The sequence below is a fragment of the Schistocerca nitens genome, chromosome 7 (assembly GCF_023898315.1).
Source record: "Schistocerca nitens isolate TAMUIC-IGC-003100 chromosome 7, iqSchNite1.1, whole genome shotgun sequence".
NCBI lineage: Eukaryota > Metazoa > Arthropoda > Insecta > Orthoptera > Acrididae > Schistocerca > Schistocerca nitens.
The window spans coordinates 358,620,878-358,644,879 of NC_064620.1; the positions used below are offsets into that span (position 1 = coordinate 358,620,878).

The 24,002-nt window shown below is 39.3% G+C and overlaps 1 protein-coding gene across 1 annotated transcript in view; it reads left to right on the forward strand.

Moving 5' to 3' along the window:
- The window catches only part of LOC126194690 (xanthine dehydrogenase), a 262,170-nt gene that overhangs the window by 221,387 nt on the left and 16,781 nt on the right, over positions 1-24,002 (forward strand). The window contains exon 22 of the mRNA XM_049932909.1: positions 12,700-12,877. Within this exon, the coding sequence (XP_049788866.1) occupies positions 12,700-12,877 (178 nt within the window). The remainder of the gene's footprint in view (positions 1-12,699; positions 12,878-24,002) is intronic.

Here is a 24,002-nt window from a genome sequence, read left to right on the forward strand (position 1 = left end):
ATTTTGGTTCCTACTGGCATCAACTATCCAGACTTAATATTTCATGACACAATTTTTTCTCCACCCTGTATAAGCAGAAAACTGTGACAGCTCTGGCAGTCAGAGGCTTTTACTCCTGACAAAAATGGCAGAGATAGCCATCAGAAGCTCAACTCTTTTATTCAAACTGACATGTTTTGAAAATGAGAATATTTTACTCACATCACAAATTAATTTGTAAATATGGCTCATTGTTGAACATTTATAAGTTAAGTTCACATTTATCATTTTGAAAGATGAATCCATCACTGAAATGGTGGCTGAAGGTGATAAAATTAGGTTGAAAAATCCCACAAATTACTGTCAATATTGATGAGAAGCACCTGCATCTGTACATGATATCAGCCTCTAAACATGGCATATGCCTCTCCCTGATCAACTTGCATGGTTGCATGCCTCACACCCTCCTGCAGTGATCATTTGGCATCAGATAAATCCTGCACTCATCAGTGAAGAAACACAATGCCACTGATCCAACTTCCATTCCAGATGTTCCATTAGCTACCCTTTGCAATTTATAAAAGACTTTTCTTCCAGAAACTTCAGTAGTGGGCTGAAAGCTTACATTTACTCTGAGAAAAGTAAATGTTTATATCTTTAAATTTCAAAATGTTTAGTCAGCTTCATTATGATTTCTGATTCTGCATAATTTAGAGACATTGTAGATGAAGCTACCTTTGTATGTTATTTTTTAGGTCTGAAGTTGATCATAGCTGACCAAACTTAATTACCTGTTTAATACAGCATCAAAATACATCTTGACTGAAGGCACCAATTAAATACAATGATGTTGCTGTGATCCTCACTCTGAAGACTGATCTGATGCATCTCTCTATGCTAGTCTATCCTGTAAAGCCTTTTTATCTCTACATAACTGTTACAGACTATGTCTACTTGAAGCTGCTTGATGTTTTCTGGCCTTGGTCTTCCTCTACAGTTTTTACTGCTCTTCATCTCTCATGATTACAAAATTAACTACTGATGATATAAAGCTTTTTTTCTCTCTAATAAAATGCAGTGCTCCTTCATTCGTTATGTTGTTGTGGTCTTCAGTCCTGAGACTGGTTTGATGCAGCTCTCCATGCTACTCTATCCTGTACAAGCTTCTTCATCTCCCAGTACCTACTGCAACCTACACCCTTCTGAATCTGCTTAGTGTATTGATCTCTTGGTCTTCCTCTACGATTTTTACCATCCATGCTGCCCTCCAATGCTAAATTTGTGATCCCTTGATGCCTCAAAACATGTCCTACCAACCGATCCCTTCTTCTAGTCAAGTTGTGCCACAAACTTCTCTTCTCCCCAATCCTATTCAATACCTCCTCATTAGTTACGTGATCTACCCACCTTATCTTCAGCATTCTTCTGTAGCACCACATTTTGAAAGCTTCTATTCCCTTCTTGTCCAAACTGGTAATCGTCCATGTTTCACTTCCATACATGGCTACACTCCATACAAATACTTTCAGAAAGGACTTCCTGACACTTAAATCTATACACGATGTTAACAAATTTCTCTTCTTCAGAAACGATTTCCTTGCCATTGCCAGTCTACATTTTATATCCTCTCTACTTTGACCATCATCAGTTATTTTACTCCCTAAATAGCAAAACTCCTTTACTACTTTAAGTGTCTCATTTCCTAATCTAATCCCCTCAGCATCACCCGATTTAATTTCACTACATTCCATTATCCTCGTTTTGCTTTTGTTGATGTTCATCTTATATCCTCCTTTCAAGACACTGTCCATTCCGTTCAACTGCTCTTCCAAGTCCTTTGCTGTCTCTGACAGAATTACAATGTCATCGGCGAACCTCAAAGTTTTTACTACTTCTCCATGAATTTTAATACCTACTCCGAATTTTTCTTTTGTTTCCTTTACTGCTTGCTCAATATACAGGTTGAGTAACATCGGGGAGAGGCTACAACCCTGTCTCACTCCTTTCCCAACCACTGCTTCCCTTTCATGCCCCTCGACTATTATAACTGCCATCTGGTTTCTGTACAAATTGTAAATAGCCTTTCGCTCCTTGTATTTTACCCCTGCCACCTTCAGAATTTGAAAGAGAGTATTCCAGTTAATGTTGTCAAAAGCTTTCTCTAAGTCTACAAATGCTAGAAACGTAGGTTTGCCTTTTCTTAATCTTTCTTCTAAGATAAGTTGTAAGGTTAGTATTGCCTCACGTGTTCCAACATTTCTACGGAATCCAAACGTATCTTCCCCAAGGTCCGCTTCTACCAGTTTTTCCATTCGTCTGTAAAGAATTCCTGTTAGTATTTTGCAGCTGTGACTTATTAAACTGACAGTTCGGTAATTTTCACATCTGTCAACACCTGCTTTCTTTGGGATTGGAATTATTATATTCTTCTTGAAGTCTGTGGGTATTTCGCCTGTCTCATACATGTTGCTCACCAGATGGTAGAGTTTTGTCATGACTGGCTCTCCCAAGGCCATCAGTAGTTCTAATGGAATGTTGTCTACTCCCGGGGCCTTGTTTCGACTCTGGTCTTTCAGTGCTCTGTCAAACTCTTCACGCAGTATCTTATCTCCCATTTCATCTTCATCTACATCCTCTTCCATTTCCATAATATTGTCCTCAAGTACATCGCCCTTGTATAAACCCTCTATATACTCCTTCCACCTTTCTGCTTTCCCTTCTTTGCTTAGAACTGGGTTGCCATCTGAGCTCTTGATATTCATACAAGTGGTTCTCTTCTCTCCAAAGGTCTCTTTAATTTTCCTGTAGGCAGTATCTATCTTACCCCTAGTGAGACAAGCCTCTACATCCTTACATTTGTCCTCTAGCCATCCCTGCTTACCCATTTTGCACTTCCTGTCGATCTCATTTTTGAGACGTTTGTATTCCTTTTTGCCTGCTTCATTTACTGCAATTTTATATTTTCTCCTTTCATCAATTAAATTCAATATTTCTTCTGTTACCCAAGGATTTCTATTAGGCCTCATCTTTTTACCTACTTGATCGTCTGCTGCCTTCACTACTTCATCCCTCAGAGCTACCCATTCTTCTTCTACTGTATTTCCTTCCCCCATTCCTGTCAGTTGTTCCCTTATGCTCTCCCTGAAACTCTCTACAACCTCTGGTTCTTTCAGTTTATCCAGGTCCCATCTCCTTAAATTCCCACCTTTTTGCAGTTTCTTTAGTTTCAATCTGCAGTTCATAACCAATAGATTGTGGTCAGAATCCACATCTGCCCCTGGAAATGTCTTACAATTTAAAACCTGGTTCCTAAATCTCTGTCTTACCATTGTATAATCTATCTGATACCTTTTAGTATCTCCAGGATTCTTCCAGGTATACAACCTTCTTTTATGATTCTTGAACCAAGTGTTAGCTATGATTAAGTTATGCTCTGTGCAAAATTCTACAAGGCGGCTTCCTCTTTCATTTCTTCCCCCCCCAATCCATATTCACCTACTATGTTTCCTTCTCTCCCTTTTCCTACTGACGAATTCCAGTCACCCATGACTATTAAATTTTCGTCTCCCTTCACTACCTGAATAATTTCTTTTGCCTCGTCATACATTTCATCAATTTCTTCATCATTTGCAGAGCTAGTTGGCATATAAACTTGTACTACTGTAGTAGGCATGGGCTTTGTGTCTATCTTGGCCACAATAATGCGTTCACTATGCTGTTTGTAGTAGCTAACCCGCACTCCTATTTTTTTATTCATTATTAAACCTACTCCTGCATTACTCCTATTTGGTTTTGTATTTATAACCCTGTATTCACCTGACCAGAAGTCTTGTTCCTTCTGCCACTGAACTTCACTAATTCCCACTATATCTAACTTTAACCTATCCATTTCCCTTTTTAAATTTTCTAACCTACCTGCCTGATTAAGGGATCTGACATACCACACTCCGATCCGTAGAATGCCAGTTTTCTTTCTCCTGATAACGACGTCCTCTTGAGTAGTCCCCGCCCGGAGATCCGAATGGGGGACTATTTTACCTCCGGAATATTTTACCCAAGAGGACGCCATCATCATTTAATCATACAGTAAAGCTGCATGTCCTCGGGAAAAATTACGGCCATAGTTTCCCCTTGCTTTCAGCCGTTCGCAGTACCAGCACAGCAAGGCCATTTTGGTTAATGTTACAAGGCCGGATCAGTCAATCATCCAGACTGTTGCCCCTGCAACTACTGAAAAGGCTGCTGCCCCTCTTCAGGAACCACATGTTTGTCTGGCCTCTCAACAGATACCCCTCCATTGTGGTTGCACCTACGGTACGGCCATCTGTATTGCTGAGGCACGCAAGCCTCCCCACCAACGGCAAGGTCCATGGTTCATGGTTCATGGTTCATGGTTCGTTATACAATATCAGAATTCTGTTGTGACACCACATTTTAAAAGTTTCTATTCTCCCCTTCTCTGTAGTGTTTACTGCCCACATTGCATTTCCATATGATGGTACAATCCAGACAAATACTTTCACAGGAGACTTTTGATCACTTATATTTACATTCAGTGAAAACAAATCTCTCTTTTTCAGAAATGTTTTTCTTGCTTCACAAGTTGTGACAAATACATAACAAGATTTCACAGTGATCCTGGATACAATTGTTTTGTTATAAATCCATCAATGTATCAAAAAAATGTTTATTAAACAGGTAATTAAACTTGGTCAGTTATGACCAACTGCAGACCAACATACAGAGATGTACAATGTCTCTAAATTACATAAAATACAGAATCAGAAATCATAATTAGCAAACATGATACAGGAGGTAGTGAGTATGATGGAAAGGATAGTGAATTTGATGGAAAGGACGTCTTAGGCATTGGAGAGCCAAGATCGAAAATAGAAGGCAGTAGAAAACTGAGGAAATGTTAGACATTGCACTGGAGTGGAAATGTAGAAGGGAGACAAAAGGAAATGGGAGTTGTTGTTAGAGATGGTTTAAAATAGCAGGTAAAGAGGATAAGTGACAGGATAATGACAAAGGGAAGAAGTATGGGGGTTGTCCAGGTGTATGCCACTTAGGTGGGCTTTATAACTCAAGAGGAACTACAAAAGCAGTTAAATGGACAAAGGATAATAGTCGTACGAGACTTGAATGCACAGGTGAGTGAAAGACAAGGGTATGGAAATGTACTGGGAACAGAAGGATGGGGAAGTAGAAATGGAGGACGAAAAAGATTGCTAGAATTCTACAAGAGAAATGGTTTAGTGATAGGTGACTCCTGCTTTTGGAAGAGAAAGAGCCACAAACCAGTGTAGTAGTACAGCAAATCTTTGGTGGATTGCATGCTCTATGATTGAAAAAGGAAGAGGGCTGTAGTGAATATAAAAGTACTACCACCTGAGGTATTGGATATTGGCCACCAGCCACTGGTGATGAGTATGAGAATCATGAAGGAATTGAAGAAGACATAGAAATATTAAAGGATAATTAAAATACAGAAACTGAAGGAAACAGAAACCAAGGAAGAAGATCAGGCTAAGGGAAAGGTTACCAAAGGATGAACCAAAAACAGGAGAAGAGGAATGCAGACAATTTAAAAGTGCTGTAGTAGAAGCTGCAGTAGCTGTATGCAGAAGGACAACCGGCAGAAAATGGTTGAAGAAGACACCATTGTGGAATGAAAGAATCAATGAGGTAATAGGAGGGAAGAACAGGGCCTTCAGACTGTGATTCCAAGAAAGGACCAGATTAGCAAGAGCAGAATATAAAAAGAAGAGGAAAGAGGCAAATAAGACAGTGGTTGAGGAGAGAAGAAACTGGAGTGAAGAATGGATAGAATGGTGGAGGGTGATAGCAGAGGAAGTAATAAATTACTACATGTTGTTGTTGTTGTAGTTGTTGTTGTTGTCTTCAGTTCTGAGACTGGTTTGATGCAGCTCTCCATGCTACTCTATCCTGTGCAAGCTTCTTCATCTCCCAGTACTTACTGCAACCTACATCCTTCTGAATCTGCTTAGTGTATTCATCTCTTGGTCTCCCTCTATGATTTTTACTCTCCACACTGTCCTCCAATGCTAAATTTGTGATTCCTTGATGCCTCAGAACATGTCCTACCAACCGGTCCCTTCTTCTTGTCAAGTTGTGCCACAAACTCCTCTTCTCCCCAATTCTATTCAATACCTCCTCATTAGTTATGTGATCTACCCATCTAATCTTCAGCATTCTTCTGAAGCACCACATTTCGAAAGCTTCTATTCTCTTCTTGTCCAAACTATTTATCGTCCATGTTTCACTTCCGTACATGGCTACACTCCATACAAATACTTTCAGAAACGACTTCCTGACACTTAAATCTATACTCGATGTTAACAAATTTCTCTTCTTCAGAAACGCTTTCCTTGCCATTGCCAGTCTACATTTTATATCTTCTCTACTTCGACCATCATCAGTTATTTTGCTCCCCAAATAGCAAAACTCCTTTACTACTTTAAGTGTCTCATTTCCTAATCTAATTCCCTCAGCATCACCCGATTTAATTCGACTACATTTCATTATCCTCGTTTTGCTTTTGTTGATGTTCATCTTATATCCTCCTTTCAAGACACTGTCCATTCCGTTCAACTGCCCTTCCAAGTCCTTTGCTGTCTCTGACAGAATTAAAATGTCATCGGCGAACCTCAAAGTTTTTACTACTTCTCCATGAATTTTAATACCTACTCCGAATTTTTCTTTTGTTTCCTTTACTGCTTGCTCAATATACAGATTGAGTAACATCGGGGAGAGGCTACAACCCTGTCTCACTCCTTTCCCAACCACTGCTTCCCTTTCATGCCCCTCGACTATTATAACTGCCATCTGGTTTCTGTACAAATTGTAAATAGCCTTTCGCTCCTTGTATTTTACCCCTGCCACCTTCAGAATTTGAAAGAGAGTATTCCAGTTAATGTTGTCAAAAGCTTTCTCTAAGTCTACAAATGCTAGAAACGTAGGTTTGCCTTTTCTTAATCTTTCTTCTAAGATAAGTCGTAAGGTTAGTATTGCCTCACGTGTTCCAACATTTCTACGGAATCCAAACGTATCTTCCCCAAGGTCCGCTTCTACCAGTTTTTCCATTCGTCTGTAAAGAATTCCTGTTAGTATTTTGCAGCTGTGACTTATTAAACTGACAGTTCGGTAATTTTCACATCTGTCAACACCTGCTTTCTTTGGGATTGGAATTATTATATTCTTCTTGAAGTCTGTGGGTATTTCGCCTGTCTCATACATCTTGCTCACCAGATGGTAGAGTTTTGTCAGGACTGGCTCTCCCAAGGCCATCAGTAGTTCTAATGGAATGTTGTCTACTCCCGGGGCCTTGTTTCGACTTAGGTCTTTCAGTGCTCTGTCAAACTCTTCACACAGTATTGTATCTGCCATGTCATCTTCATCTACATCCTCTTCCATTTCCATAATATTGTCCTCAAGTACATCGCCCTTGTATAGACCCTCTATATTTTTACTACATAGAATGGTCAAAAGTAAGAGTAGAGGTTTGAGAGAAAATGTATGAAAAGATCCTGGAGAGGCTACAATAATATACAATGCAATACAAAAATAAATGTCACTTGACATAGGCTGTATTAATGTCCTATGTATCATCTAACCGTATGAGCCACAGATACAAATGAGTAATTGAAATTGAGGCTATGAAATTGTCTGATATAAGTTGCAAACTGTGCCTAACCAACCATATGTGAAATTTTAATATGTGTACAGTCTGTACATTGTGCAATTGAGTGCAGCGTCATGCGAAGTCAACAGTCAAAACCTAGTAAGATGTACGCCATGACCGGCCTCATTTGAACTCTTCTGTTGGGAGAGTTAATTTGGAGTTGGAACGGCTGCTTGCGTCGGGTGCGGGGGCTCATATTGGTGTGGTTCCTGTTGATTCTCTCAGTAGGTGGGACTATACCAGGCACGGCCTACATCTCAACAGGAAAGGGAAGGGGAAACTGGCTGGGGTAATAGCAGGAAATTTAAGGGGGGGAGGCACTGCCATGAATGGTAAAATACCAGTGGTTACAGGTGTTGGAGCAGCACCTTTTTTAGGATAGGTAAGACAGAAAGATGTCAAGTTCTACGAGAGGTCAGGATTGAAACAAATCTTCAGTTTAGGAAAGAAATTAAACAGCACAATTCTAGCGCATTGGATCACCAATCACAGCTGTCAATTATAAATTTTCACCAATCACCAGAAATTTTATCTCCACCAAGTTGTATCTCAGTCCTAGGTAATTGCATTGATGAATTAAAGTCACCCAACCCAGTTGACATAATCTGCCTCTCAGAACACCATGTGACCACTGGTATAGGAACTAGGCCTAAGGACAATGAGAAACTCAGACAGGAGAGTACTGCAAACATTAGAATAAGGAAAGGTTCTCATAAAAGTATAATTAATAATAATGTAAGTATATTTCATCAAAATATTGGGAGTTTAAAGAATAAAATAAATGAGCTTCTGGTTTGTTTAGAAGATTTAGAATCTGAGGATGAAATAGATATACTATGCCTGTCTGAGCATCACATTGTTACTGATATGGATAAGGTAAATGTAAGTGGATATAAGCTCTTTGCACATGTAATGAGAGAAAATATGGAGAAAGGAGGAGTTGCCATATATGTCAAAAGTTATCATTGTGCAAAAAGTATAGAAACAAAAAAGTTTTGTGTAGAGAAACATATAGAAGCATGTGCCTGTGAGCTTAAATTAAATAAAGGCACATTTATAATTGTAACTGTATATAGGTCCCCATCAGGAAATTTTCATCTATTTCTGAAAAATTTGGACTCCTTGTTGTGCTATCTGTCAGACAGGGGGAAGCAAATTATTAGTTGTGGGGACTTCAATGTAGATTCTCTGAAAGAGGGTATTAGGAAAAATGACCTTGAAGTATTACTCGGTTCTTTCAATTTGACACCCGTTATTGATTTTCCTACTTGGGTGTTAAAGGATAGCAGCTCACTGATAGATAACTTCTTTATAGACCAAGATAAGTTTAACCAGATAAATGCTCAGCCTGTTGAGAATGGTCTTTCTGATCATGGTGCACAGCTAGTTACAATATATGACATAGCTCCATTCAGCAATACTAAACAGCCCTCCAAAGTAGTACGTTCAGTCAATGATTTAACAATTGCAAATTTCAGGGAAAGACTGGGATGAGGTGTACCGTGAACCTGATGCCAATTTAAAATATAATTTATTTCATGACATTTTTGTAAATGCATTTGAAAACTGCTTCCCCAAGAAAATAGTTAAATATACTCGTAAGAAACCTTGTAACAAACCATGGCTTACTAAGGGTATAAAAATATCTTGTAACCGGAAAAGGGAAATGTATCTGACAGTAAGAAAGAGTAGTGACCCAGAAACTATCAAACATTATAAAAACTACTGTGTTATATTAAGAAAAGTTATTAAAAATCCAGAAGTATGTGTATCATGTCTGAAATCAGCAACTTTGATAATAAAATTAAAACAATTTGGAATATTATTAAAAGAGAAACAGGTCAACCAAGAGCACAGGAAGACAGTATTACCATCAAATTGAATGAAAAGTTTACGAACAAAAAGTAAGAAGTTGAAAATATTTTTAATAATCATTTTCTAAATGTTGTGGATATAGTAGGATCCAGGTGTTCATTAGAAGATGCTAGGCTGTTAATGGAAGAGACCATACCTATGCAATTTGATACAATTGAAATCTCACCCACTTCTCCCTCTGAAATTAGGAAAATAATAAACTTGCTTAAAAGCAAAAACTCACATGGAATTGATGGCATTTCCAGCAAAATACTAAAAGCTTGTTTTCAACAGATAAGTAAGATTCTCAGCCACCTGTGTAATAGCTCTCTGGAACAGGGCATTTTCCCTGATAGACTGAAATATGCTATTGTTATACCTTTGCATAAAAAGGGGGATAGATCTGATCTCAACAATTACCGTCCAATCTCCCTTCTAACAGCTTTATCCAAAATTTTTGAGAAAGTAATGTATTCAAGAGTAGCTTCACATATCTGTAAAAATGAAGTACTAACAAAATGTCAGTTTGGTTTCCAGAAAGGTTTTTCAACAGAAAATGCCATATATGCTTTCACCAATCAAATTTTGAATGATCTGAATAACCGAACACCACCCATTGGGATTTTTTGTGATCTCTCAAAGGCTTTTGATTGTGTAAATCATGAAATTCTGCTAGACAAGCTCAAGTATTGTGGCATGAGTGGGACAGTGCACAAATGGTTTAATTCATACCTAACTGGAAGAGTGCAGAAAGTTGAAATAAGTAGTTCTCATAATATGCAAAGATCAGCACATTCCTCAAACTGGGGAACTATCAAGAATGGGGTTCCACAAGGGTCAATCTTGGGTCCTTTGTTGTTCTTAATATATATTAATGACTTGCCATTCTATATTCATGAAGAGGCAAAGTTAGTTCTCTTTTCTGATGATACAAGTATAGTAATCACACCTGACAAACAAGAATTAACTGATGAAATTGTCAATACTGTCTTTCAGAAAATTACTAAGTGGTTCCTTGTAAACGGACTCTCACTGAATTTTGATAAGACACAGTACATACAGTTCCGTACAGTGAATGGTATGACGCCATCAATAAATATAGACCTTCATCAGAAGCATATAGCTAAGGTAGAATATTCCAAATTTTTAGGTGTGTCCATTGGTGAGAGATTAAATTGGAAGAAACACATTGATGATCTGCTGAAACATTTGATTTCAGCTACTTATGCAATAAGGGTCATTGCAAATTTTGGTGATAAACATGTTAGTAAATTAGCTTACTACGCCTATTTTCACTCATTGCTTTCATATTGCATCATATTTCGGGGTAATTCATCACTGAGGAATAAAGTATTTATTGCACAAAATAATCAGAATAATAGCTGGAGTCCACCCAAGATCATCCTGCAGACATTTATTTAAGGATCTAGGGATATTCACAGTAGCTTCTCAGTATATATACTCTCTTATGAAATTTATTATTAACAACCAAACCCAATTCAAAAGTAATAGCAGTGTGCATAACTACAATACTAGGGGTGAATTATATTGGCACTAAAGTCTTTGGTCACTTACCAAATAGTATCAAAAGTCTGACAGATAAACAACAAGTATTTAAGAAGAAATTAAAAGAATTTCTGAATGACAACTCCTTCTACTCCATAGAGGAATTTTTAGATATAAATGAAGAAAAAAAGAAAAAAAAAACAAAAAATATTTAAAAAAACACAAAAAATAAAAAAGTTGTTATATTAACTTAAGTATGTTGTTAAATTAACTTAATTATGTCATGTATTGGAAAATTTGACTCGTTCCACATCATTACGAAATATCGTATTCATGATCCATGGAACTAGTATTAATCTAATCTAATCTAGTCTAACTATGACAACACATGGGTCACTTAATATGCTGATTAAATTCAATTATTTTTACATTGTGTTGCACATAATTGAACTGGCTTACGTGCTCCCCAATGGTGGATAGATTGTGTGGACACAATTTGACTAATTAAGAAATCTTAGTTCTGTTTAATTGATGAGCTGCACATCTGTTGTTTTAATGATTCAGATGCATTGTACAATGCTACTGCATAGTGTTTTAACATAGTATTGTATTTTAATAAAACTGCTTCTGTTACAATTTTTTCCAGTGTAGCTCATGAGTAAATGCAAAGAGTCACTAGCACTGAGTGATATCTTATTGGTTTCTATGAATATTGTTAAAGGCTGGTTTGTAAGACAAGTTTGGTGGATGGACTGCATAGGTGCAATGTGTGCACTTCGAGGAAGGGTTTTTATAGTCTTTTTCATTATTTAGCTGCAGATTTTGTTTCAACAATTGATTGAATTCTATAATGATGTTATGTAATATTGTAATGCAGCTAGCATTTTTAATTGCATCAAGTATGTGTAATTACAAAAAGTAAGTTCAAATCTATACCTCCTAACCTAGTTTCTGAAGCTACCTGTGTGTAGAAATACATAGTTATGCAAAACAGTATATTACATTATATGAAAGAAATTCTAAAAGCCTCACTCACCAAGAGGAGTCTGTTGGATACGGAACACAGTCAGGGGCATACATTTTTGTTGAGTGTAGTACAGCAGAACAATTTACAACTGTGAAATATTATGCTAGTAAAGGACTCATCAAAATTACATTGCAAGTTAAAAATAAGTATAAGGCTTCATTTAATTACAGAGACTCTCACTGCAAACTACGCTGTTGTAAGCTTTGTTATTGTATGAATAAGATGTTTAGGAGAAAAATTAATTATATATATTTCATTAATTTAAACTTTCAAAAAGTCTTTACAAAATTCATCAGAGATACTGCATATATCATATGAAACTATTTTCTGTTACGTCCACCCCTGTTAGCTGAGTGGTCAGCATGGCGGAATGCCACGCCAAGGGACCTGGGTTCGATTCCCTGCTGGGGCAGATTTTCTCCACTCAGGGAGTGGGTGTTGTGTTGTCCTCATCATAATTTCATCCCCATCTCTGATGCACAAGTCGCCCAATGTGACGTCAAATGCAATAAGTATTTGCCCTCAGCAGCCGAACTTCCCCGAATGGGGGACTCCTGGCCCACAATGCCGTACACTCATTTCCATTCTTCTGTTACATTTGCTCTAAAAATTTTCTTTTATATTTCAGGCAAAACAGATGGAAAAAGAGAGGCCTTGCTGTGGTTCCTACAATGTTTGGAATATCGTTCACTATCCGAGTTCTCAATCAAGCTGGTGCCTTTGTAATTGTGTACACAGATGGCTCTGTATTACTTACACATGGAGGAACAGAGATGGGGCAAGGACTGCATACCAAGATGATTCAGGTCAGTGATGCATGAAGAGACACACAGCTGGCAAATTATTGAAGATGTACATTCCAGCAGACACCTAACTGGGCCAAAGTAAATGAATTTGTAGTTTGATTCTTAATTTCTTTCCGAGTGTTTGTGCGCTTGCATATTCAATCACATAAAATCCTTGCGTATTCTCATATTTGAGAGGAGTAATATTGCTTATTGATAGCTGTAGAGTATAAATTCGCAGAGTCGTTAGTCAGTTGTTTGTTTTGGACAGCCAGTGCGCTTTTGACACAGCTCAGTGAGCCTTGGGCAGCTGCTGGTGAAGTATCAGTGCAGCAGCAGTGCAGTAGCGAGTCGCATATTTAGCTTTCATATTTCTGAAAGTATTTGTATGGAGTGTAGCCATGTATGGAAGTGAATCATGGACGATAACCAGTTTGGACAGGAAGAGAATAGAAGCTTTCGAAATGTGGTGCTACAGAAGAATGCTGAAGATTATTTATTTATTTATTTATTGTTCCGTGGGACCAAATTAAGGAGAAATCTCCATGGTCATGGAACGAGTCAATACATGAAATTATAACACGATATTAGAAACAGATAAAATGAAATATAGAAAAAAAACATATTCAGGTGACAAGTCATAAGTTTAAATGAAAACAATCAACAATGTAACACTGGAATTTGCTTAATTTTTTAGCTCTTCCAGGAGCTCCTCGACAGAATAGAAGGAGTGAGCCATGAGGAAACTCTTCAGTTTAGACTTAAAAGAGTTTGGGCTACTGCTAAGATTTTTGAGTTCTTGTGGTAGCTTATTGAAAATGGATGCAGCAGAATACTGCACTCCTTTCTGCACAAGAGTCAAGGAACTGCATTCTACATGCAGATTTGATTTCTGCCTAGTATTAACTGAGTGAAAGCTGCTAACTCTTGGGAATAGGCTAATATTGCTAACAACAAACGACATTAAAGAAAATATATACTGTGAGGGCAATGTCAGAATTCCCAGATTTTTGAATAGGGGTCGACAAGAGGTTCTCGAACTTACACCACATATAGCTCGAACAGCCCGTTTTTGAGCCAAAAATACCCTTTTTGAATCAGAAGAATTACCCCAAAAAATAATACCATACGACATAAGCGTATGAAAATATGCGAAGTAGACTACTTTTCGTGTTGAAGTGTCACTTATTTCAGATACTGTTCTAATGGTAAATAAAGCAGCATTTAGTTTCTGAACAAGATCTTGAACATGGGCTTTCCACAACAGCTTACTATCTATCCGTACGCCTAGGAACTTGAACTGTTCCGTCTCGCTTATAACATGCCCATTCTGTCTGATTAAAATGTCAGTTCTTGTTGAATTGTGAGTTAGAAACTGTAAAAACTGAGTCTTACTGTGATTTAGCATCAAATTATTTTCCACAAGCCACGAACTTATTTCATGAACTAAATTATTTGTTACTGTTTCAATATTACACACAAGATCCTTCACTATCAAGCTGGTGTCATCAGCAAACAGAAATATTTTTGAATCACCTGTAATACTAGAAGGCATATCATTTATATAAATAAGAAACAGCAGTGGCCCCAGCACCGACCCTTGGGGAACGCCCCACTTAACAGTGCCCCATTGGGACTGAACATCACTACCACTCTCAATATTGCGGAGAATTACCCTCTGCTTTCTGTTCTTAAAGTAAGAGGCGAACCAATTGTAAGCTACTCCCCTTACTCCATAAGGGTCCAACTTCTGCAGTAATATTTTGTGGTCAACACAGTCAAAAGCCTTCGTTAAATCAAAGAAAACACCTAGCGTTCGCAACCTTTTATTTAATCCGTCGAAAACCTCACAGAGAAAAGAGAATATAGCATTTTCAGTTGTTAAACCATTTCTAAAACCAAACTGAACATTTGACAGCAAATTATGTGAATTTAAATGCTCCAGTAACCTTGTATATACAACCTTCTCGATAACTTTAGCAAACACCGATGGCATAGAAATAGGTCTAAAATTGTCAACATTATCAATGTCTCCCTTTTTATAAAGTGGCTTCACTACCGAGTATTTTAATCGATCAGGAAACCGACCACTCCTAAAGGAAAAGTTACAGATATGGCTAAGTACTGGGCTAACATACATAGAACAATACTTCAGTATTCTGCTAGATACCCCGTCATATCCATGAGAGTTCTTGGTCTTTAGTGATTTAATTATTAACTCAATCTCCCTCTTGTCAGTATCATGGAGGAGCATTTCAGGTAACCGTCTCGGAACACTTTTTTCTAAGAGCGCTATATGATTCCCTGTTGGAATTAGGTTTCTATTTAGTTCACCTGCTATATTCAGAAAGTGATTATTAAATACTGTACATATATGCGACTTATCAGTAACACGGACATTCCCACTACGCACTGATTCTATATCCTCGACCTGTCTCTGCAGACCAGCAACTTCCTTTACGACTGACCATATGGTTTTAATTTTATCCTGAGACTTAGCTATTCTATCTGCATACCACATACTTTTTGCCTTCCTAATAACATTTTTAAGCACCTTACAATACTGTTTGTAATGGGCTGCTGCATTTAGATTTTGACTGTTTCTAACGTTTTGATATAATTGCCACTTTGTTCTACAAGATATTCTTATCCCTCTAGTCAGCCACCCAGGCTGCCTGTTTGTGCTAGTACCCTGTCTTAAACGTTGTAACGGAAAGCAACTTTCAAAGAGCATGAGAAAGGTCTTTAGAAAAGCATTATATTTATCGTTTACTGTCTCAGCGCTATAAACATCTTGCCACTCTTGTTCCTTTATAAGGTTTACAAAGGTCTCTACAGCAACCGGATCAGCTTTCCTGAAAAGCTGATGACTATATTTAACACGAGTTGCAGCATAAAAATCTTTTAAAGTTAAAATTTGCGCATCATGATCTGAAAGGCCATTCACCTTTTTTCTAACAGAATGCCCTTCTAGTAATGAGGAATGAACAAAAATGTTGTCTATGGTTGTTCTACTGTTCCCTTGCACTCTCGTTGGAAAGAATACGGTTTGCATAAGATTATATGAATTAAAGAGGTCTACCAGCATCCTCTTCCTTGCACAATCACTTATACAATTAATATTGAAGTCACCACATATAACTAACTTTTTGTATTTCCTATAAAGTGAACCAAGAACCTCCTCTAGCTTTAGCAAAAATGCTGTGAAATCGGAGTCTGGGGATCTATAAATAACAACAGTTACAAGTTTAACTCCGTTAAATTTAACCACACCTGCACAACATTCAAACACCTTTTCAGTGCAGTACTTTGAAACATCAATTGACTCAAATGCGATGCCGTTTTTCACATACATGGCTACTCCCCCACACCGCAAAGAGCTCCTCGAAAAGCAGCCAGCCAACCTGTATCCTGGTAAAGGAAGCCTCTGAATTATCTCCTTATTTAAGAAGTGTTCAGATATACCAATAATTTCAGAGTCAACATCTATAAGCAGTTCACTAACTTTATCCCTAATACCTTGTATATTTTGATGAAATATACTAATTCCCTCATTACTCGGATACCTAAGCTTTGTCAAAAGTGATTCCCTTGTTAGAGAGACTTCCCTTAAGCAGGAATACCTATCAGCTGACTTTAATCTAAAAAAGGTGCAGCTCTAACACACACTACTGCAGGAATTTTCCCATGAGTGATCCCACCAACCCCACCTATGCTGTCACCTATAAGCTTTGCCAACCTCCCCTTCCCATACCTGTTGAGGTGCAGGCCATGTCTAGTGAAACCCGTCCTGCTGATAGACTCCACCGACACCACTGAAATGTGACCCATGCTTTCTGTCATCAGCGCACCCCCAAGTCTCATGTTATTACGCCTGACGGCTGTATTAAGATGAGGCCGATCGTGACGCTGAAACAGTTCCACGAAATGCACATTCGTGTTGCCAGTCTGAGTGGCTATCTTTTCCAGGTCACCATCTATGTTATACTCCCCATCCCTACCAATACTATTACCAGCCCCACCCACAATCACTACCTGATCCTCTTTAGTAAAATCCCTACATAACCCCCCTATGTTAACAGTCACCTGAGCCAACCCTGCATTAGGCTTCACAATGCTGGTGACCTGGTACTCACTTCCCAGCACTTCCTGCAACTGCTGGCCTACACCTCTGCCATGTGAACTACCTAACAGCAGAACCTTCTTCTTCCTCTTCGACTTTGCAACTGTTCTAGGCACAGTAACTACTGAGGTCTGCTGCATACTTCCTACATCTACAGCTACTAGAGATTCCTCTCCACTAGACTCTGACAGTTGGTCATATCTATTGTAAACACCAATAGTAAAACTATCTGAAAATCTTCTTCTCCTAGCAGATCTCTTGCCAACAGCCAGCTCCCATTCCCCAACCCCCTTCTCCCTCCTCATCCTATCTAGCTCCTCCTGTGCGTTTTTCAACTGCACCTGAAGGGCACAGATCTTACGCTCCTGCTCCTCTATCAGTTTACTCTTGCTACATAACCTGCAGTTCCAGGAGAGGATCTCACCAGAATGCCCACTGGCTTCCCCACTGCATTCCCCCCAGTGAAAATACTTCGAACAAGTGTCACACCGCAATCCACTACTCACGAACCTACGGCAAAGCCCACACTTCTCACTCATGGTAAAATTTTACTTTTTCTAAGTTCCGCTACTACAATAAGAAGATGCTAAAAACCTGACTACAATAATCACAAACTTACTCTACAAGGGAAGTAACTACTATTATTAACAGTATTAATAAACAACAAATGTGAATATAACAAAAGACTAATACAGAAAGAGAATCAAACGTCTAATCACACAGTAACGAGCTGTAAACAGTTCCCAAAAGGTTCTTCTGAAATTATTTCACCAGAAAACACCACGAACACCGGTTGAAGACTACTAAAGTTCCTAAATAAATCACTATGCACAAACAATTAATTAGTACTTAGCTTTCGATGCGCCGCTACAGCTGCAACTGGTCAGCGCGGAATGTAAACACAGGCAAGAGGTTAAGTTGCTCGATACGAAACACTCACAAATATCACGTCACAACAGAAGAAAGGCAGAGCTGAATGAAGAAACCACTAATACGTCACTTATATAGTAAATATTATCACAAAAACCGTTAAAATATGTATCTGGAACCTAAAAATATATGAAAACTTAGAGAGCGATCTCACACGCAGTCACTCGCTTATGACGTCACACCAAAGATGTGATGGGTAGATCACGTAACTAATGAGGAGGTATTGAATAGGATTGGGGAGAAGAGAAGTTTGTGGCACAACTTGACTAGAAGAAGGGATCGGTTGGTAGGACATGTTTTGAGGCATCAAGGGATCACAAATTTAGCATTGGAGGGCAGCGTGGAGGGTAAAAATCGTAGAGGGAGACCAAGAGATCAATACACTAAGCAGATTCAGAAGGATGTAGGTTGCAGTAGGTACTGGGAGATGAAGAAGCTTGCACAGGATAGAGTAGCATGGAGAGCTGCATCAAACCAGTTTCAGGACTGAGGACCACAACAACAACAACATTTGTTTTGTTGTTTGATTCTTAATTTCTTTCCGAGTGTTTGTGCGCTTGCATATTTAATTACATAAAATCCTTGCGTATTCTTGTATTTGAGAGGAGTAATATTGCTTATTGATAGCCGTAGAGTATAAATTTGTGGAGTCATTAGATATTAGCAGTAAGATGGATTGGGTGTGTTCGTGCTGTGTGCGGGCGCAGGAGGAACTGGCCGTGGTTCGCGAGCAGCTGAGCGTGCTTTTGGCCATGGTCAGCTGCCTTCAGGCTGCTGCCTCAAGGTGCAGCAATGGCGGAGGGTCTGGTACGTCGCTTGAGACACCCTAAGTGTTGCTTGATGCGTCTGCTGATTCAGATGCCGGGACACCTTCTAGTGTACCCGGCACATTGGGGCCGCCCTCACCTCAGGGTGAGTGGCAGACTGCAACGCGTTCGCGTCACTTGAGGCGGAGGGTCAATGTGGAGGCTGTCCGGCTGGCCTCGCCCATTTGTCCTGTCAGTGGGCAGGTGGCCGCTCCTTCAGCAGGGCCCGAGCAGGCACACGGGGGCAAAGGCTTGCTGGTTATTGGGAGTTCCAACGTTAGGCGGGTGATGGAGCCCCTTAGGGAAATAGCGTACAGGGCTGGAAAGAAATCCAACGTGCACTCTGTTTGTCTGCCGGGGGGCCTCATCCAAGATGTGGAGGCAGCCTTGCCTGCGGCTATCGAGCATACAGGGTCCAGTCATCTGCAAGTGGTTGCTCACGTTGGCACCAATGATGCCTGTTGCTTGGGTTCTGAGGCGATCCTCAGTTCATACAGGCAGCTGGCGGATTTGGTGAAGACCGCTGGCCTCGCACGCGGGGTGCAAGTAGAGCTCTCCATTTGCAGCATCGCTCCCAGGGTGGATTGGGGTCCTTTGGTTTGGAGCCGAGTGGAGGGTCTCAACCAGAGGCTTTGTCGTCTCTGTGATGGCCTTGGCTGCAAATTTCTAGACTTGCGCTATTGGGTGGGGAATTGTAGGATGCCCCTACATAGGTCAGGGGTGCACTACACAAAGGAAGTGGCTACTCAGGTAACAGAGTACTTGTGGTGTGCACATGGGGGTTTTTTAGGCTAGGCAGTAGTGCGAGGTGTCCTGATGAACACTCACCAGTCAACGTGCTGGCAGGGAAATCAGGACGCACTCAGAGTAAAGACACTCCAGCTATCAAGATATTAGCACTAAGTTTTCAGAGTGTTCAGAATAAAGTTCCTGAATTTACTGCCCTCCAGGAAGTGTGTGGTGCACAAATTATTCTCGGGACTGAGACCTGGCTGAACCCTGAGATAGGAAGTTCTGAAATATTTAGTGAGGGTTGGAACGTGTATCAGAAAGACAGATTAGACACCATAGGAGGTGGTGTCTTCATTGCAGTTGACAAAAATATTGTGTCTACTGAGGTCGAAGTAGAGTGTGATTGTGAAGTTATCTGGACACGTTTAACAGACCTAGGGGGAATAAAGTTAATTGTGGGGTGTTATTACTGGCCACCAGGTTCCACCGTGACAGTTCTAGAATCATTCAAAGGGAGTCTACATTCTGTATCGCAAAAGTACCCAGATCATGCTATATTAGTCGGAGGTGACTTTAACCTACCTAGTCTATGGATTCATTACAGGTGGTACAGACAAGCCGTCGTGTGAATTACTTTTGAACACATCATCCGAAAACTGTCTTGAGCAGCTAAATCGACAGCCAATGCTTAATGGAAATATTTTAGATCTGGTAGCCACGAACAGAGCAGACCTCATTGACGGTGTCAGTGTTGAGACAGGGATTAGTGATCATGATGTTGTCATTAAAACTATGGTTACGAAAGTTAAAAAGTCGGTCAAGAAGGCTAGGAGAGTATTCTTGCTAGAAAGAGCAGATAAGCAGTTGTTAGCATCCCACATAGTAAATGAATCGACTTCATTTACTTCCGGTATGATGGACGTGGAAGAATTATGGGCAAATTTGAAACACATTGTAAATCACGTGTTGGACAAGTATGTGCTGAAAAAGTGGGTTACAGACAGAAAAGACTTACCGTGGTTGAACAGCGCAATTCGGAGAATGCTCAGGAAGCAAAGGCAGTTGCACTCGCGGTACAAGAAAGATCGGGAGAATGAGGACAGGCAATAGTTATTAGAGATTCGTGCTGCTGTAAAAAGAGCGATGCGCGAAGCATTCAACCACTACCACCGTCATACCTTAGCAAAAGATCTTGTTGAAAACCCAAGGAAACTCTAGTCTTACATAAAATCGGTAAATGGGTCGAAGGCTTCCATCCAGTCACTCACTGATCAGTCTGGCCTGGCAATGTAAGACAGCAAAACAGAAGCTGAAATTTTAAATTTAGCATTTGAGAAATCTTTCACGCAGGAGGATCGTACAAACATACCGCTGTTTGAGTCTTGTACAGATTCCCATATGGAGGACATAGTGATAGACATCCCTGGGGGTGTGAAGCAGCTGAATGGGTTGAAAATAAATAAATCGCCAGGTCCTGATGGGATTCCAATTCGGTTTTACAGAGAGTACTCTACTGCATTGGCTCCTTACATAGCTTGCATTTATCGCAAATCTCTTGCCCAACGTAAAGTCCCAAGTGACTGGAAAAAAGCGGAGGTGACCCCTGTATATAAGAAGGGTAGAATGATGGATCCTCAAAATTACAGACCAATATCCTTAACATCGGTTTGTTGCAGGATTCTTGAACATATTCTCAGTTTGAATATAATGAATTTCCTTGAGACAGAGAAGTTGCTGCCCATGCATCAGCACGGCTTTAGAAAACATCACTCCTGCGAAACGCAACTTGCCCTTTTTTTCACATGATATCTTGCTAACCATGGATGAAGGGTATCAGACGGATACCGTTTTCCTTGACTTCCGGAAAGCATTTGCCTCGGTGCCCCACTGCAGACTCCTAACTAAGGTACGAGCATATGGGATTGGTTCCCAAGTATGTGAGTGGCTCGAAGACTTCTTAAGTAATAGAACCCAGTACGTTGTTCTCGATGGAGAGTGTTCATCGGAGTTGAGGGTATCATCTGGATTGCCCCAGGGAAATGTGGTAGGTCCGCTGTTGTTTTCTATCTACATAAATGATCTTTTGGATAGGGTGGATAGCAATGTGCGAATGTTTGCTGATGATGCTGTGGTGTATGGGAAGATGTCGTCGTTGAGTGACTGTAGGAGGATACAAGGTGACTTGGACAGGATTTGTGATTGGTGTAAAGAATGGCAGCTAACTCTAAATATGGATAAATGTAAATTAATGCAGATGAATAGGAAAAAGAATCCTGTAATGTTTGAATACTCCATTAGTAGTGTAGCACTTGACACAGTCACGTCGATTAAATATTTGGGCGTAACATTGCAGAGCGATATGAAGTGGGACAAGCATGTAATGGCAGTTGTGGGGAAGGTGGATAGTCGTCTTTGGTTCATTGGTATAATTTTGGGAAGATGTGGTTCATCTGTAAAGGGGACCGCTTATAAAACACTAATAAGACCTATTCTTGAGTACTGCTGAAGCGTTTGGGATCCCTATCAGGTCGGATTGAGGGAGGAAGCAATTCAGAGGTGGGCTGCTAGATTTGTTACTGGTAGGTTTGTTCATCACACGAGTGTTATGGAAATGCTTCAGGAACTCGGGTGGGAGTCTCTAGAGGAAAGGAGGCGTTCTTTTCGTGAATCGCTACTGAGGAAATTTAGAGAACCAGCATTTGAGGCTGACTGCAGTACAATTTTACTGCCGCCAACTTACATTTCGCGGAAAGGCCACAAAGATACGAGAGATTAGGGCTCGTACAGAGACATGTAGGCAGTCATTTTTCCCTCGTTCTGTTTGGGAGTGGAACAGGGAGAGAAGATGTAATTGTGGTACGAGGTACCCTCCACCATGCACCGTATGGTGAATTGCGGAGTATGTATGTAGATGTAGATGTAGAATTCAATCGTTATGAAGATTATTCTTATTTCTAGTATTGATTCCACAAACTGAGCTGTTGGTTTGGAAAAAAGAGGTATTTACAACAAATTTGGGGAATAAATATACTGAGAAGCAGTAGTTAGTCTCACCTGATTCTTGAACAGGCCTCTGCAAGACATTCTTGAGATCACACTATAAATAATTCTTAACACCCACTTTTGAAATTGAAATTCTTTAGCGTGGCTTTATGAACTACACCAGAAAAGATCTCAGATGACATTATTGCATGACAGTAAGTGAAGTATGCTACCTTTTTTGGTATCATATATGTCTGACAATATCTGCATTGGAAGTAAAGATTTCCTTAGGCATTTCAGCAACTCTGTGATGTGCAGCTCCCTACTGAATTTATTATCAAGTTGTAATACCAATAATTTATCACTGTCAACCTCTTATATGTACATGTCATTACATTTTATACGTATGGTGGTATGGTGGTGAGACACCTCTCACAAAGCTGGAGGTGCAAATCATGTGTCCCTTCAAAGTTCAGAGGACTATTTCCTAATGAATACCTTGTTTCCTGCTGGAGAGATACGTTTTAACCTATCGTGCAGTATTTTCTATTACACTGTAATATTCTAATTTACTTTGAAAGATACTGTGCTTTATGTGAGATGGCTTTGATAAATCATCCAATTTATTTTTATTTATTTATTTATTTCATTTCATGTTCCGTAGATCCTCGTAGTGAGTGAATCGCAAGGATATGGAATGTGTCAGATTCTGCATAGTTCAAATGTAACTTGTATAAATACAATAAAAAATACAGTGTAAATAAAAATCAACTAAACAACAGCACAATGAATTAACAGAAAATTGTTTTTTACATGTTAAGGATGAGTAATATATTTATGATATGGAATGTGTCAGATTGTACACAGTTGAAATATATCTTACATAAATAAAAGATGCAATGTAAATAAGATATCAGCTAAACAGCACATTCAGTTAACAGAACATTTTTGTTTCACATGTTAAGGATGTGTAATATATACAAGAGTCAAGATAAACTAAATATTCCAAAGGAAATACAGGAATACCAATAAATAATTGTCATATGCCTATGATAGAACTCAAAATAAAATTAATTATACTAAGTTTACGCCACTTACAAATTAAGTGATTATATAAATTTTCTTTCACATATTCATCAACTGTATAAAAAGATTTTTCTATCTGGTACTCCTTGAGAGTTTGTCTGACTGCAAGCAATCTTTTGTGAAGGCATTTGATGTGTGGTGGGAGAGCATCAAACAGCTTAATGCTGGAGTAATAAGCTCCTGTTTGAACCATAGTGAGGCTTTTCAGTTCAATGTGCAGACTGTTACTGGTTCTTGTGTTATAGTCATGAAATTGGCTGTTATCTTTGTAGATAGAAGGGTATTTACAGACAAAGGTCAACAAGGAAAAGATATATTGTGAGGAGGTGGTAAAGACACCCACCTTTTGAAACAAACGCCTACAAGAGTGCCTGTGATGGACACCACTCATTATTCTAATGACTTTTTTTTTGTGCAGTGAAAATTTTCTTTGTGAGAGATTAGTTCCCCCAGAATATATTAGCATATGACATTAATGAATGAAAAT